At 46.6% G+C, this 14991-nt stretch overlaps 1 protein-coding gene across 3 annotated transcripts in view; it reads right to left on the bottom strand.

The window, feature by feature from the left end:
• The window catches only part of glis3 (GLIS family zinc finger 3), a 68610-nt gene that overhangs the window by 45689 nt on the left and 7930 nt on the right, over window positions 1–14991 (bottom strand). For all 3 annotated transcript variants that reach the window (XM_077243772.1, XM_077243773.1, XM_077243774.1), the window contains exons 4-5: window positions 9199–9581; window positions 7105–7694 (exon numbers count right to left, since the gene is read on the bottom strand). In XM_077243772.1, coding sequence (XP_077099887.1) covers window positions 7105–7694; window positions 9199–9581 — 973 coding nt within the window. The remainder of the gene's footprint in view (window positions 1–7104; window positions 7695–9198; window positions 9582–14991) is intronic.

The raw sequence follows: 14991 nt of genomic DNA, 5'->3' as shown, positions 1-14991 counted from the left end.
TAACCTGAGACGTTCCCTTACGAAGGGAACTCAACGATGCGTCCATCGACGCCATGGGAACGAGAATACCCAAAGCGCCAGAATTCCAAGTACCTGAGTGTCAGTCTGTTGTAACTAAGCAATAAGCACCTGAGAACCTGGGGCAGCATCCAGGTCCAAGCTGTAAAACCTCATGAATGTGAGCGGTGAGGACCAGCCCGCCGCATCACAAACGTCTTGGAGAGAACTCCAGATAATACGCTTAGAAGCCATACTCCTAGTGGAATGAGCCCTGACCACCAAATGGTTGGCCAGAAGACTCACAAGCAAGAAGAATAGTCTCGACTATCTATATGCTCAATAGGTTGGATTTTCTCGACAGAGAAGTCCGATGAACATAAGTGTCCAGTGCTCGCACTGGCACAAGAGGTTCAGCTTTTCCTGGTCCGAAAAATGGGGGAGGACAGAAACCTGCAGCACAATAGGCCTCGGAATAATGGTAGGCACCTTTGGAACATATCCATGTTTCGGGTAAGATTGCCTTGGCCATCCCGGTGCACTCAAGGCAGGTGGGGACCGAAAGGGCCTGAAGGTCTGACTCTTATAGGGACGAAATAGCTAGCAGAAAATAGTCTTAAAAGAAAGGAACTTCTCTGAGACCAAATCTAAGGGCTCGAAGGGAGCCCCAGATAGGCCTTCTAGAACTATTGCAAGGTCCCAAGCCAGCACCTTAGTGCAAGTTGCATGCCTCAGCCTCAAAGTGCCACGAAGGAAACGAGTGATCAGGGGGTCTCGACCCAAAAATGTACTACCCACCAGGGCGTGGAAAGCCGCAATGGCCGCCACACATATTATACCTTAAGCGTGGAAGGACATAGACCTGATACAAAGCGTTCTTGCAGAAACTCGAATACTGTGTTTACTGAACAGTTAACCGGATCCCACTGACGCTGGTAACACCAAGAAGTGAAAAACTCTCGAAATAGTGAATATAGTTTCCTCGTAGCGGGAGCTCTGGAGCTTAGAATGGTCTAAACAACCTCGGTTGAGAGACCACTCTCTATGAGTTGGGCCCCCTCAGAGGCCAAACCCACAGTTCCCAAATCCCCTGCCGGGGGTGCAATATTGCATCCCCTGCCTGAGACAGAAGGTCTCTCCTGATCGGGACCTCCAAGGGAGGTCCGTCGAGGAGAAAAATTAGGTCCGCAAACCAAATTCAGCTCGGCCAGGGTGGTGCTACTAAATAGGCTTATTCCATCCTGGCGGATTCACTCCAGAACTCCTGGGAGCAGAGCAACGGAGGGAAATGCGTACAGACGTAGCCTCGGCCACGTCTGCACCATAGCATCCAACCCCGAGGGGACTGGTTGAGTGAGGGATAACCAGAGTGGACTGTGCGTCGTATGCTGAGACGAGAACAAATCCACTTCTGCCTGGCCGTAAAACTCCCATATTTGCTCCACCGCCTCGGGGTGGAGTCCCCTGGCCTCAGCCCCTGCCTCGACAGGGTGTCTGCTCCAATATTCTGGCCCCCCCTGGAATATACACTGCCCTCAGACAGCGTAATTTCTTGAGGGACCAAAATAAGAGGCCACCAACGTGTTGTCTGTGGGTCAAGAACCAGAGTTTCCTCCATATAACCAAGGCGCGGGGATACTGCCGCGTGATCTTGATCGTAAGGAGTGGGTTTCCCCTCAGGGAGAACCCTCTGGTCCTGAGCCACCTCTGTAAAGGTCTCACGTACAGCAGGTCAAAGGGTATCACATTGGACGCTGCTGCCCTGAGGCCTAACAGTCACTGTTCCAGAACAACACATGATGGCCCCTCAGGTCTGGGAGGAGATGTCTCAACGCATTGAAGACGACCATCATCTCTAGGCAATTCATGTGCCAAGAGAGATGATGACTCCTCCACAAGCCCTGAGCTGAGCGGCCTTCCAATACCGCTCCCCAGCCGGTGAGGGAAGCATCTGTCGAGATCACAACTCGATGGCAAAGAGCTCCCAACACCGGACCCTGGGTTAAGAACCAGTGTTTCCTCCATATAACCAAGGTGCGGAGACACCGCCGCGTGATCTTGATCATACGAAGTGGGTTTCCCCTCGGGGAGAACCCTCTGGTCCTGAGCCACCACTGTAAAGGTCTCATGTACAGCAGGCCAAAAGTTATCCCGTTGGACGCTGCTGTCACAAGACCCAACAGTCTCTCTAACTGTTTTACAGTGCGTGACTGGCCTAGCCTCAGCTCTTTTGTGGCTGTTAGGATAGCAGCTACACGAACGGGCGACAGAGTGGCCCGCATCGTCACTGAATCCCATACCACACCAAGGAAAGTGGTTCTCTGTACTGGAGAAAGCACACTCTTCTTGGCATTGAGCCTCAACCCCAACATCTGCATAGGAGCGAGAACGACACCTCGGTGCCGAACCGCTAACTGTTCTGATTCCGCTAGAATCAGCCAGTCATCTATGCAATTCAGAATGCATATGCACTGCAGCCTGGCGGGGCCAGAGCTGCGTCTACACGCTTCGTGAATGTGCGGGGTGATAGAGCTAGACCGAAAGGAAGTGCCTGATACTGGTGTTCTTTGCCCCAAAGAAACCCTCAGGAACCTCCTGTGCTGAGGGAGGATGGAGATATGGAAGTATGCGTCTTTTAGATCTATCGTGACAAACCAGTCCTCGGATCTGATTTGAGTCACGATCTGTTTGAGTGTCAGCATTTTGGACTTGAGTTCCAGCACCAAACACTCCAACAGACGAAGATCTAGTATGTGACGCAGCTCTCCATCCTTTTTTGGAACAATGAGATAACGACTGTAAAGACCCGACGCAATGTCGGGTGAGTACACCTGCTCTATAGCTTTCTTTGCTAACAGGGCCTTTACCTCTTGCTCCATTACCAGAGCCTGCTCGGAATGCACTAACGTGAGCAACACCCCGTTGTAGCCTGGAGGACGAGAACCAAATCTGCCTCTTACTACTAACTGCAGGACCCATAGAGATATATTTGGCAGTAGCTTCCGCGCAGCCAGAAAATCTACCAAGGGAACCAGTCCCTCGAGGCTGGCCTCTGGTGTAATAAAGACAGCCAGTTCGGGGACCTGAAGCATACTGGCAGGAACCACCCGAACTGACTGTTTTCGAACCCCCCTCAGAGGGCGCATTCCGACGCAATGTCGAGTTGACGCTGCGCCAGAAGCTCGCTGGAGACCGCTGCGCCCCGAAGCACCAAGGGTGGCGGGGTTGGCAGAACGGTCCCCTGAGGGCACCGAGATGGAAAGGGCACCGTATACTGAGGTGTACACCATTCCACCCCGGTTGGGGCTGCCCTCACCGGTCTGACGCCGGTGGCGCCAGACCTTTTCTTTTGAGCCGCAGCCTTCTCAGCGTGAAGAACGGTCCTCGGATCCGGCTTCTGCTTTGAAGGCTTTGGCTGCTGTGTTGTGTATGAGAAACTAGACGGCTGGAGCTGCTCACGCCCAGCAGCCCCAGGGGGTTGGACATAGCGAGGGAGAGATTATCTTGTATCTTTCTCTATGATTCCCATCAAATTGAGCCAGAGGTGTCTCTCAGTGACCACAAGGGCTGCCATCCCTGAGAGATAAATCTGTGGCCCGACGGAGTTCTCAAACCCCATCGGGCCAAACTCCCTCACTTCTGTCCAAATACCGCAGCAGGTCAGCCTGATATGCTTGTAGCACTGCTATGGTGTGCAAGCAGGCCCATGCTAGACCCACTGCCATATATGCTTTTCCCACTAGATTAAAAAATAGTTTTCTTTAATGGTTTAGTGAGAGAAGCCGACGCCTTCAGGTACGATACTGAACCGGGAGACAGATAGCTCGCAAGCGTCTGTTCTACCCGGGGTATTGCCCCATAGCCATACCCTCTTAACCCCCAAATATCTGAATATACATGAATGTGGGGGCTAAAAGACAAGAGGAGTAAGGCTTTTTCCATGATCTAGACAGCTCGCTGTGCAGATCGGGAAAAATGGAAGGCCCCGTGATGGAGGTGGAAAAATAGAGGGAAGGAAACTCGTTTAATTTATTTTATTTTTAGGACGAGTGCCCCCTTATTTCTGCTGGCCATAAATATTTAATTTATCTACAGCCTTAGTAAACACTTCCACCAGCTTATTATTTTTTATATATATTTTTTATATATATTCACTTTATTTTATATATAATATATAAACTATCATATATATATATATAGGCTATATATATTTCTCATACGCTGGGGAAAGAGATGGCAAATTCACTTCCCCCATGATTGTGTCACTTTCAATGCCCAGCACATCTACCTCCTCGGAGGTAGAGCACTGAAGCATTGATTTCTCTCTCTCCCCGGGCGGAAGAGACCGCAGCGCGGGCTTCCGAGACCGGCGAGAGAGCACTGGATCCCTCGTGGAAAGGGAGGAGATAAGATCCGCGGACCCGTCTCCAACCCCGTAAAGAGATCCTATTCGCGATCCACAGGAATGCATTCTCCGCGCTGCCTCGGCAGACGCGGGACCTGTCACCCTGAGAATTGCGAGCCCGGCCACTTTCCTCGAAAAGTGACAGGCGGGAGCGGAGCATGCGAAGCGAAAGCTTCTCACAATGTTGGCAATCAGCCCCCTCGGAGGCTGATACCGCATGCTCTACTCCCAAACACATCACACAAAGCTCGTGTGTGTCCCTACTCGTTAAATAGCGCGAGCAGGGAGAACACAGAGTTGTGCAATTGTTTAGTTTCCATAAATATATATATATCAGACAGACAACAGTAAATATAACAGACAGTTTGACACAGATCGCTTGCTGAGGCAACAGAAGCTAATGCCGGTTTGCACCAGATGTGCTTTTATCATATCCTGGTCATGACGTCACCCGCCCGTGACGCTCATTCTTTCCATTGGACTAGTTGACATAGATGCTTCAGACGCAGTCACGCTGGGGGCGTTCCCATGGCGTCGATGGACGCATCGTTGAGTTCCCTTCGTAAGGGAACACAGTAACACTACAATAAGGTGTATTATTTAACCTTAGTTAACTACATCAGTTAACATGAACTAAGAATGAACAATACTTCTTCAGCATTAATTTAGTTTATATTAATTTCAACATGTACTAATACATTATTAAAATTAAAAGTTGTATTGGCAACCCTCAACAGTGCGAGTAAATTTCACTCTGGGCGACTGAATCATGTCAATCATTAATTCTTAGATTTTACTCACCTGTGTGTGTGTGTGTGTGTGTGTGTGTGTGTGTGTGTGTGTGTGTGTGTGTGTGTGTGTGTGTGTGTGTGTGTGTGTGTGTGTGTGTGTGTGTGTGTGTGAGATGCCAAGTATAAGTTTAGCATAGATATATTTTCACTCGCTGAACACGGACTGAGCGCTTGAGATTGTATTTTCCTTTCAAAATAATGGAGTTCATCTGGAATTATTCCGCTTTTAAGGTTTCTCCAGGAGTGGGCGGAGCTAATGTGTAAACGGCAATCTCATTGGATGGCGCTCATCCCTGTTTTAATTTCAGCAAATCAGTTAGAGCGAACGCTGACAACGTGATTAATATTCATGAACCCAGAAGCTCATGTGTTGTATATTGTCATTATCAGTAGTAGAATTAGTAGTAGGATTATTATCTTTTAATAATAATTACTATTACCTATTTTATTTTACAGAAACACTGACCAACAATATCTTAAGCACCACTTAAGTCCTAAGTTCAGTTAAAATGACAAATATGCATGATTATCAAGTTTTAGTTCCAATTATTAGTATATATATATATATATATATATATATATATATATATATATATATATATATATATATATATATATATCATTAAATAATGCTTGATTATCATAATATCATAATATAATGCTTGATTGGCTAATTTTAAGAGTGAACATTTCGATATTTAAAAAGCTGTGCCATTTTACAATGATAAGCTGATTTGTTGGAATTATATATACATATAAATATATATAGTACATCAGTCTGGCGAGTAACCCAAAAAATGTACTAGCCAATGGCGATTCTATTGTGTGTAGAGGTTGATTGGTTGACATTAGTTAATGCACCATGAACAAACAATGAACAGCTGTATTTGTATGAACTAACATTAATAAAGATTAACTAGTACAGTAATAAATGTATTGCTCATTGTTAGTTCATGTTAGTTAATAAAATAACTAATGTTAACTAATAAACTTTACTGTAAAGTGTGTCCCTGACGTTCTGCAAACACTGAAGCACGAGCTTCACCATGGCAACCACTGGGGGGTGTCGTTACCCAGTGATCACATCCTCTTAATCAAGCACTTCTCTTAATTACTCTGAAGAAAGAAAGTTACATAATGGTTCTTTAATGATATTAAAAGTTCAATTTAGAAACATGCCTACCTAAAGAAGCCTTTATTCTAACAAGCTTTGTGTTGGAAACTCAACAAAGAGATCAATGTTTTGAACATTGTTGTTTGTGTGTGTGTGTGTGAATATGTGTGTGTGTTTATGTACAGTGTGTGTGTGTGTGTACAGTGTGTGTACGTGTGTGTGTATACATGAGTGTGTGTGTGTGTATATGTGTGTGCATACATGTGTGTTTGTGTGTGTGTGTGTGTGACTGTGTATGTGAGTGTATATGTGTGCATGTGTGTGTGTGTGTACATGAGTGTGTGTGTGTGTGTGTGTATATGTATGTGCATACATGTGTGTTTGTGTGTGTGCATTCATGTGTGTTTGTGTGTGTGCATGTGTATACGTGTTTGTGTGTATATGTGTATACGTGTGTGTGTGTGTGTGTGTGTGTGCGCGTGTATGTGTGTGTGTATGTGTGTGTGTACATGAGTGTGTGTGTGTATGTGTGTGTGTATATGTGTGTGTGCATACATGTGTTTGTATATGTGTGTGTGTGTGTATATATGTGTGTGCGTGTGTATGTATATATATGTGTGTGTGTGTGTGTATATACAGTATGTGTGTGTGTGTGTGTATATATATATATACCTGTATATCAAAAACTTTTTTCACATGGGTATATATAACCTAATTTTATCTAATAAATATATATATATGCTTTTTTTATGCTTTTCAAAAGTAATTTCTAACTGTGTGTGTGTGTTGTGACTCACGGAGCACTTGTTGGGCTTCTCCCCGGAGTGGATCCTCATGTGTATGAGCAGCTTGTAGCGCGCGTTGAAAGGCTTGTGTTTGCGAGGACACGCGGCCCAGAAGCAGGTGAAGTCCTCGCCCTTACGCTGGTCGACGTGAACCTTCTCGATGTGCTTGACCAGCTCGTCCCGGGGTCCGAACACAGCGCCGCAGTCCAGCCAGCGGCAGCAATGACCCCCACTCCAGTCCTCATCTTCATCTTCCTCAAGCATTGAGGGAAGAACCAGCGAGTTCTGAGTGTGAGATCCTCGAAAGTGAGAGTTATATGGAGGTGGAGGACCTCGAGGAGGACTAGGCGTTCGGATTAAAGCGGAGAACTTCAGCTGTATTGAAGGCGAGTGTTTGTTTTGGATCTCATGTTGGTGCTCCACCACTAGATTAGTGAATTGATCTTCTATTCCCTCTAAATGCTGCATTTGGAAACTCTCTGCGTCTGTTTGGACACACACACTCTTGTTCATGTGTTTTCCATGGTTCGGATGAGGGATGCAACTTCCTCTGACTCCCAAAAAGTGTCCGCAAACGTCAGACTGCAATGGCGAAGGAGTCCCTAGTGGGAAAAAAGTAAACTTTATTATATTTCTGAGATAGTTGGGGACATTTAATTTAATATTCGACAATATTATTGATCTCCTGCACTGACAGCATTATATGAGAACTGAACCGAGCTGGACGATGACATCACGGTTTTCTCCAGAGCCGCTATATATATATATATAAATTAACTAAATTAATAACTTTTTTACAACAGAAATGAACCATCACTGAACTTAAATTAATTTAAATTAAATTTAAATATATTAAAGGTATATTAGCATCATGCTTTTACCTATTTTCACAATACAAATTTTAACACACTTTAAAATAATTGTATTTTGGTATTTTTGGAAAAATATAAAATTCTGTTTATTTTTTAAAAGTGTATTTATTTTAACTTTATTTAAAAATATATATTTTAGGTATTTTTAACTGTGTGCTTGCCTGGCAATGATCATTGTAACTATGCATTGAAAGTATAATTTCAAAATACATTATAGTGTACAATAGTATTTTGTACAAAGTATAGCTAAGTATTATTTGTCTATTAATGTGCATTTGTTATTGAAGATAAAGTGTGCAATTTGTAGAATACACGATAACCTCCTGGGCAAGTTATCCTTATAAAAGGCAAAAACACCAAAAACAAATCTTTATAAAAAATACAGTATATATATAAATGGTATATTGCTTGTATGTTTTCGAAGACACTCGTAATGAATTTTTAATGCACTTGTAACACAAATAAAGAACACTTTAATATCCATGTAATTAGTCCCTACACAGGCATATACTTAAAGTATACTTTAAGTTGTTCCAATTTAACACACAAAAGTAAACTAAACACACTTAAAGTTATGCTTTACTACAATTTAATCACAACTAAAATATACTGAGCTGTTTCAAAATAGCACACTTCAAGTTAACTTATCATTAACACACTTGAAGTATACTAAATCAATTCTGTATTATGAATTTTTAAGGCCAGACAAGTAATTTGTTGAGGTCAATTTGTAAAGAAAGACTCGACGCGTGCGCACATATATATTCAAACACGCATCTCTCTAGACTAAACACGTAATATGCACGTGCGCGCCATCAGCGTTTACACAGATTCGCATTTTTGAGGTTTACGCGGCGATAATATTAACGTTTTTCAAACGTTCAAGCGCTTGCAGCTTGGAACCTATTTCAAGGTTTGCGTTCTCGAAACACTGTTATCGTGCTCGTTATCATATCGTTATCATGAGCGGCCAGAACGCATTCAGAGTTTTCTGTTTTCAGTAAGTTCACTATGTTAATAACTAATGATCTTTGCAACGGAAATCAATCAAAACTAACTTTAGCTGGACAATAACTTTATTCTAGTTCTGCTGTAAAGCCTAAACAATCTCTGTTACTGTAATCTCCTGTTATCACTGTAAAGCTGCTGTGAAACAATCTATATTGTTAAAGCGCTGTATAAATGATGGAGACTTGACTTGACTTAATTTAGTCCGTCTGCAAGTATACTTAACATGTTTTTTTTCCCCCAGGGGTCGCACACGATGCCGGAGAGTTTCGAGACCCGATTATATACGCCACTAGTGATGTTGGGGAGGTTCTGATGATGGAGTTGAGGTCGATTCCGAGTCCGTCAGAGAGGGGAGATAAAGACAGCGCTCTCTTCTTGGATCGGGACAGACTGTGGTCCTCCGTGAACAGGTAATGAGGGAGAGATGTGGGGTTGGAGAGGGATTCGGGCACGAGGCTCAGATCCGCTGGTTCTGATGAGTGTGTGAGACCCAGAGGAGGCAGAACCCGGTACCCGTACGGCCAGTCCAGTTTCCCGCTGCGCATCGACTGGGTCTCGGCGAGGCTGAGGGTCGTCGAGGCTAAAGACTCTCTGGACAGCAAACACCTGCAATACATCATGGGAAAATTGTGTCATTAATGTCATTCCTAATCTGTTATTTTAGTTCCCTTTCGAGGGAACTCGAACTGCGTCGGTGAGGACACTAGGGGAACGCCCTTCAGCGTAGCGCGTCTGAATTTATGAATGAAACTGAATCCAATCCTATTGGCGTTGCGTGATGACGTAGCGTGTGACGGCATAAGCGGATGTATACAAAAGCATGCCGGCACACAGAAATGTCAGCTTTTTGCTATTCAGCAAGCGCTCTGTGTATGTATGAACAAGTCTGTCCTATTTGGTGTTGTATGTCCTGTTAAAGTAAGTTGCTCGCGTTTGCTGAGGCAGCGCTTAGATTACGAGTCTATTTTGCAATAAGATTCTGTGGCTGGGATCTGCGTTTGCCGAGGCAGCGCGTAGGTTTAAGGTTTGCCTTGCAGTTGCAATACAGAATCTAGTAGCTCGGATCACGCGTTTGCCGAGGCAGCGCTTGGATTACGAGTGTATTCTGCAATAAGATTCTGTGGCTGGAATCTCGCGTTTGCCGAGGCAGCGCGTAGGTTTAAGGTTGCCTTGCAGTTGCAATACAGAATCTAGTAGCTCGGATCTCGTGTTTGCCGAGGCAGCATGTAGGTTACGAGTCTACTTTGCAGTTTGCTGTGTGAGTACGAGGCATGAACAGTCAGCTCCTGAGGGTGCTGGCTGTGTTCATTGAGATATAACTCGCCGCACACATGCGTTTCGGGTATCTCAGCCTCGCGCCTGTTGACTTTCTTCTCGAGAGATGAAAGCCAAATACATTGTGTACTACTCGAATCTCGCGTTTGTTAAGGCAACGCGTTACGGGTCTGCAATAAAAGGGTCACACGCGATCTGATAAATAATACTGTTTAGGTGCGAGGCATTCACAGTCAGCTCCTGAGGGTGCTGGCTGTGTTCATTGAGAAATATCTTGATGCGTACAGCCGTGCGCTGTCAGGTGTTTCAGTCTCGCGCCTGTTGACTTTCTTCTCCAGGGATGAAAGCCAAATTATAACGGCTCGAATCTCGCGTTTGCCGAGGCAGCGTGTAGGTTACGAGATCGTATAATTAAATATAAAACAGTATTCTGGTGTTTATGGCTGCATTTATTTCCTACAGCCTACCATTCAGACCGTGTTTCACTTATTCAGTGTTATGGCTGCATTTAATTCCGAGGAGTTAAAGTAATTAAGTAATAAAGTAATCGCTTCTAGAGGTCCCCCTCAAAAAAAAAAAAAAAAAGCTGAGCTTGGGACTCTAGGCGGTGCTCTCGCGCAAAGCCTTTCAGGCCAGGAAGGCGTCGGGAGGAAGGTCCTAACTTGTGTGAGACCTTGGAGGGCTGTCCCCCCCGAAAGAGAGCGATCAAGATCCCCTCTCTCACCGGGCCCTCAGGAAACTGGTGTCAGCATCCTGCCGTTAGTTGCGCTTCGGGACACATCAGTTTCCAGCGAATGCACGCTGCTCTGTCTGCCCCAAGAGCTTGCGGCCAGGCAGTGCTGGCGTCCGCACACCGAGAGTCGTTTTCGATTATTCCCTGCCGGTCTTCCACTTCAGGGTATCGTGAAGGGCTCTCACAAGACACTTGACACCAGCCCTGAGGGGCTGGTTCCCTTGCTGAATTTTGTGGAGGCATGGCAATGTCTCCCCAATATTTCTCGATGGGTCCTGCGCACTGTTGAAATTGGATACAGGCTGCAGTTCCGGGTCCGCCCACCGAGGTAAGTATCAACGGGGTGGTTTGGACTGCAGTAGATCCACAAAAGGGTCAAGTGTTAGAACAGGAAGTTCTCTCGCTGCTGGAAAAAGGGGCCCCCACCAGTCAGGGAGTCCGGGTTCTACAGCCGGTACTTCATAGTTCCAAAGAAGGATGGAGGGTTGCGTCCTATTTTAGATCTGAGGCATCTGAATCGATCTCTGAGGAGATTCAGGTTCAAGATGCTCACTATTCCCATCATCGTGAGTCAAATTCAATCCGAGGATTGGTTTGTCACGATAGATCTAAAGACGCCTACTTCCATATCTCCATCCTTCCATCTCACAGGAAGTTCCTGAGGTTTGCTTTCGGGGGCGAAGCTTACCAATATCGGGTTCTTCCGTTCGGCCTAGCAGTCTCCCCTCGCACTTTTACCAAGTGTATGGATGCAGCTCTAGCACCCCTGAGGCTCGAGGGCATCAGGGTGCTCAATTACATCGACGACTGGTTAATATTGGCCCAGTCGCGAGAGCTGGCGATTCGGCATCGAGATGTCGTCCTCGCCCGCATCCAGAGCCTGGGGTTGAGACTCAACACGAAGAAGAGCGTGTTGACACCAGCCCAGAGAACTACGTTCCTGGGAGTGGTGTGGGACTCGGTCACGATGCGAGCACAGTTGTCTCCTGCTCGGATCGAGTCTATCCTGACCACAGTGTCCAGGATAAAGCTAGGCCAGGCCGTCACTGTCAAACACGTTCAGAGAGTGTTGGGTCTCATGGCAGCAGCGTCCAGCGTAATACCTTCTGGCCTGCTACACATGAGAGCTTTACAGTGGTGGTTGAGAACCAAGGGGTTTTCCCCGAGGGGAAATCCATTCCGCTTGATAAGGGTTACGCGCAGATGCCTTCGTTCCCTATCAATTTGGAAGAAGCCTTGGTTCCTGTCCCAGGGTCCCAAATTGGGAGCGTTATGTCGCCGAGTATCTATTTCGACAGACGCCTCCCTCACGGGCTGGGGCGTGGTCATGGACGGCCGCTTTACGAGAGGTCTCTGGCAGGACCATCATTCCTCTTGGCACATAATTGCCTAGAAATGTTGGCGGTGTTCCGGGCTCTGAGGAGCTTCCTGCCAGACCTCCATGGTGGCCATGTCCTCGTGGGAACCGACAACATGTCGGTGGTGTCTTATTTGAACCGCCAGGGGGGTCTGAGGTCGCGCCCTCTGTGCAGACTGGCGCATCAGATCCTCCTGTGGTCCCAGCGGAGACTATTGTCTCTCAGGGCGATGTATGTCCCGGGGGACCAGAATCAGGCAGCAGACGTACTGTTGAGGCAGGGTCTGAGGCCCGGGGAATGAAGACTCCACCCCCGAGACGGTGGAGTTGATATGCAAGAGGTTCGGCCCAGTGGACGTGGACACTTTGCGTCTCGAGAGACGACACACTGTCCACTGTGGTTCTCCCTCACGCATCCAGCCCCGCTGGGGTTGGATGCCATCGTACGGACGTGGCCGAGGCTACGTCTGTACGCTTTTCCCCCGATCGCTCTGCTCCCAGCAGTTCTGGAAAGGGTCCGTCGAGACGGAGTCAGTCTACTCTTAGTAGCCCCATTGTGACCGGCCCGAGTATGGTTCTCGGACATCATTTCACTCCTGGCAGGCCCGCCATGGCAGATCCCTCTGAGGAGGGACTTGCTGTCCCAGGCGGAAGGCTTAGTTCTCCACCCTCGACCCCGAGCTGTGGAAACTGTGGGTCTGGCCTCTGAGGGGGTTCAGTACCTAGAAGCCGGCCTGTCAGCTGGAGTGGTCGAAACCATTCTAACTTCCAGAGCTCCCTCCACGAGGAAGCTATACGGCCTTAAGTGGAATGTATTTTCCATTTGGTGCAGAGAGCGTGATTTGGACCCAGTTAACTGCCCAGTACTGGAGTTTCTCCAAGACCGCTTTTCTGCCGGGCTTACCCCGTCCACACTCAAGGTTTATGTGGCTGCCATTGCGGCTTTCCACGATCCTCTGAGTGATGGTCCTCTGGGGAGGCATCACCTGGTCATACGCTTCCTCCGTGGAACCTGGAGGATGAGACCTGCGACTCGCACCAGGGTTCCCTCTTGGGACCTGGCAGTGGTTCTCGAAGGGCTGGCCGAGGCCCCCTTCGAACCATTGGAGTCGGCTGAGGACAAGAACCTTTCGTTTAAGGTGGTCTTTTTGTAGGCCATTACTTCTCTGAGGAGGGTAGGAGATCTCCAGGCGCTCTCTATTTCCAATGGGTGCTTGGAGTTTGCTCCAGGCAACATTAGGGCCTTCTTACATCCCAGGCCCGGCTATTTGCCCAAGGAGTCATCTAATGTGGCACCGCCTATGGTTCTGCAGGCATTTCATCCTCCACCTCATGTGACGGCGGATGAGGAGAGACTTCATCTGCTCTGCCCTGTCAGAGCACTTCGGATATTACATCCAGAAGTCCTCCTCATGGCGGAAGTTGGACCAGTTGCTGGTGTGTTTTGGGTCTCCCAAGAAGGGGCTTCCCGCCTCTAAGCAGACCATCAGCAACTGGATCGTTCAGACTATTTCCCTGGCCTATCAGGTGCGCAATTTGCCTTCACCTATGGCCGTGAGGGCTCACTCCACCAGAGGCATGGCGTCCTCTAGAGCCCTCCTTTCAGGGGTTTCTGTCCATGACATATGTGAGGCGGATGGCTGGGCCACTCCGCACACATTCATAGGGTTTTACAGTCTGGACCTTCCCTCTACACCCGGTGCACTAGTGCTTTCGTCCTAAGTTGTGCCTGAAGACAGCTTCACACTAGGATGAGCGGGGTTCGTTGTGGTATAGTGGGTATCTCGTTCCCCTAGTGTCGTCACCGACGCAGTTCGAGTTCCCTCGAAAGGGAACGTCGCGGGTTACGTATGTAACCCTTGTTCCCTGAGAAAGGGAACGAGACACTGCGTCGGTTCGCCACACCTCACCCCGCCTGGAGCACTTGCTTCATAGCAAAAGCTGACATTTCTGTGTGCCGGCGTGCTTTTGTATACATCCACTTATGCCGTCACATGCTACGTCATCACGCAACGCCAATAGGATTGGATTCAGTTTCATTCATAAATTCAGACGCGCTACGCTGAAGGGCGTTCCCCTAGTGTCGTCACCGACGCAGTGTCTCGTTCCCTTTCTCAGGGAACAAGGGTTACATACGTAACCCGAGACGTTTTATTCATATTTTGAATTAGCTTTTTTTTTTATATATATATATATATATTGTTATTAATTTATTTTTTAGTACGTTTTTATCTTTTTTCAGTTAAAGTTCCCCTGTGGTGTAAATCCAGCTTTTAATGTTGTTTATGTGTCTATGTGGTGTTTTTAATATGCTTTAAGACAAACCATGTGTAAATTCATAAGTCGACAGCATTGCTGAGTATTTTCTCCTTAAAACTGCAGTGAACCAAAGACAGTCTCAAAAACACGCTTTGAAATCGCTGGTGTTTCTGACGTCACAAACTACCTTGTAACCAATCAGATCAACGTGTGATCGTCAACGAGTCATTCAAGATATTTTAAGGCACGAAGAAATTTTTTAAAGAAAGTTTTAAATATGTAATTTTGGTAATAAAAGATGAGTTTTAAGGGATAAAATTATTGACTACAGGTGGACTTTAATATTTTGAATTAGCTTTTATATTTTTATGTTAATTTTTCTTACTTTTTAA

This window comes from Siphateles boraxobius, unplaced genomic scaffold (genome assembly GCF_051911475.1).
Source record: "Siphateles boraxobius isolate OS27281-9 unplaced genomic scaffold, OSU_SipBor_1 25, whole genome shotgun sequence".
Taxonomy (NCBI): Eukaryota; Metazoa; Chordata; class Actinopteri; order Cypriniformes; family Leuciscidae; genus Siphateles; species Siphateles boraxobius.
The sequence above is the reverse complement of the archived record's forward strand: the minus strand, read 5'-3'. Positions and strand labels throughout refer to the sequence as shown.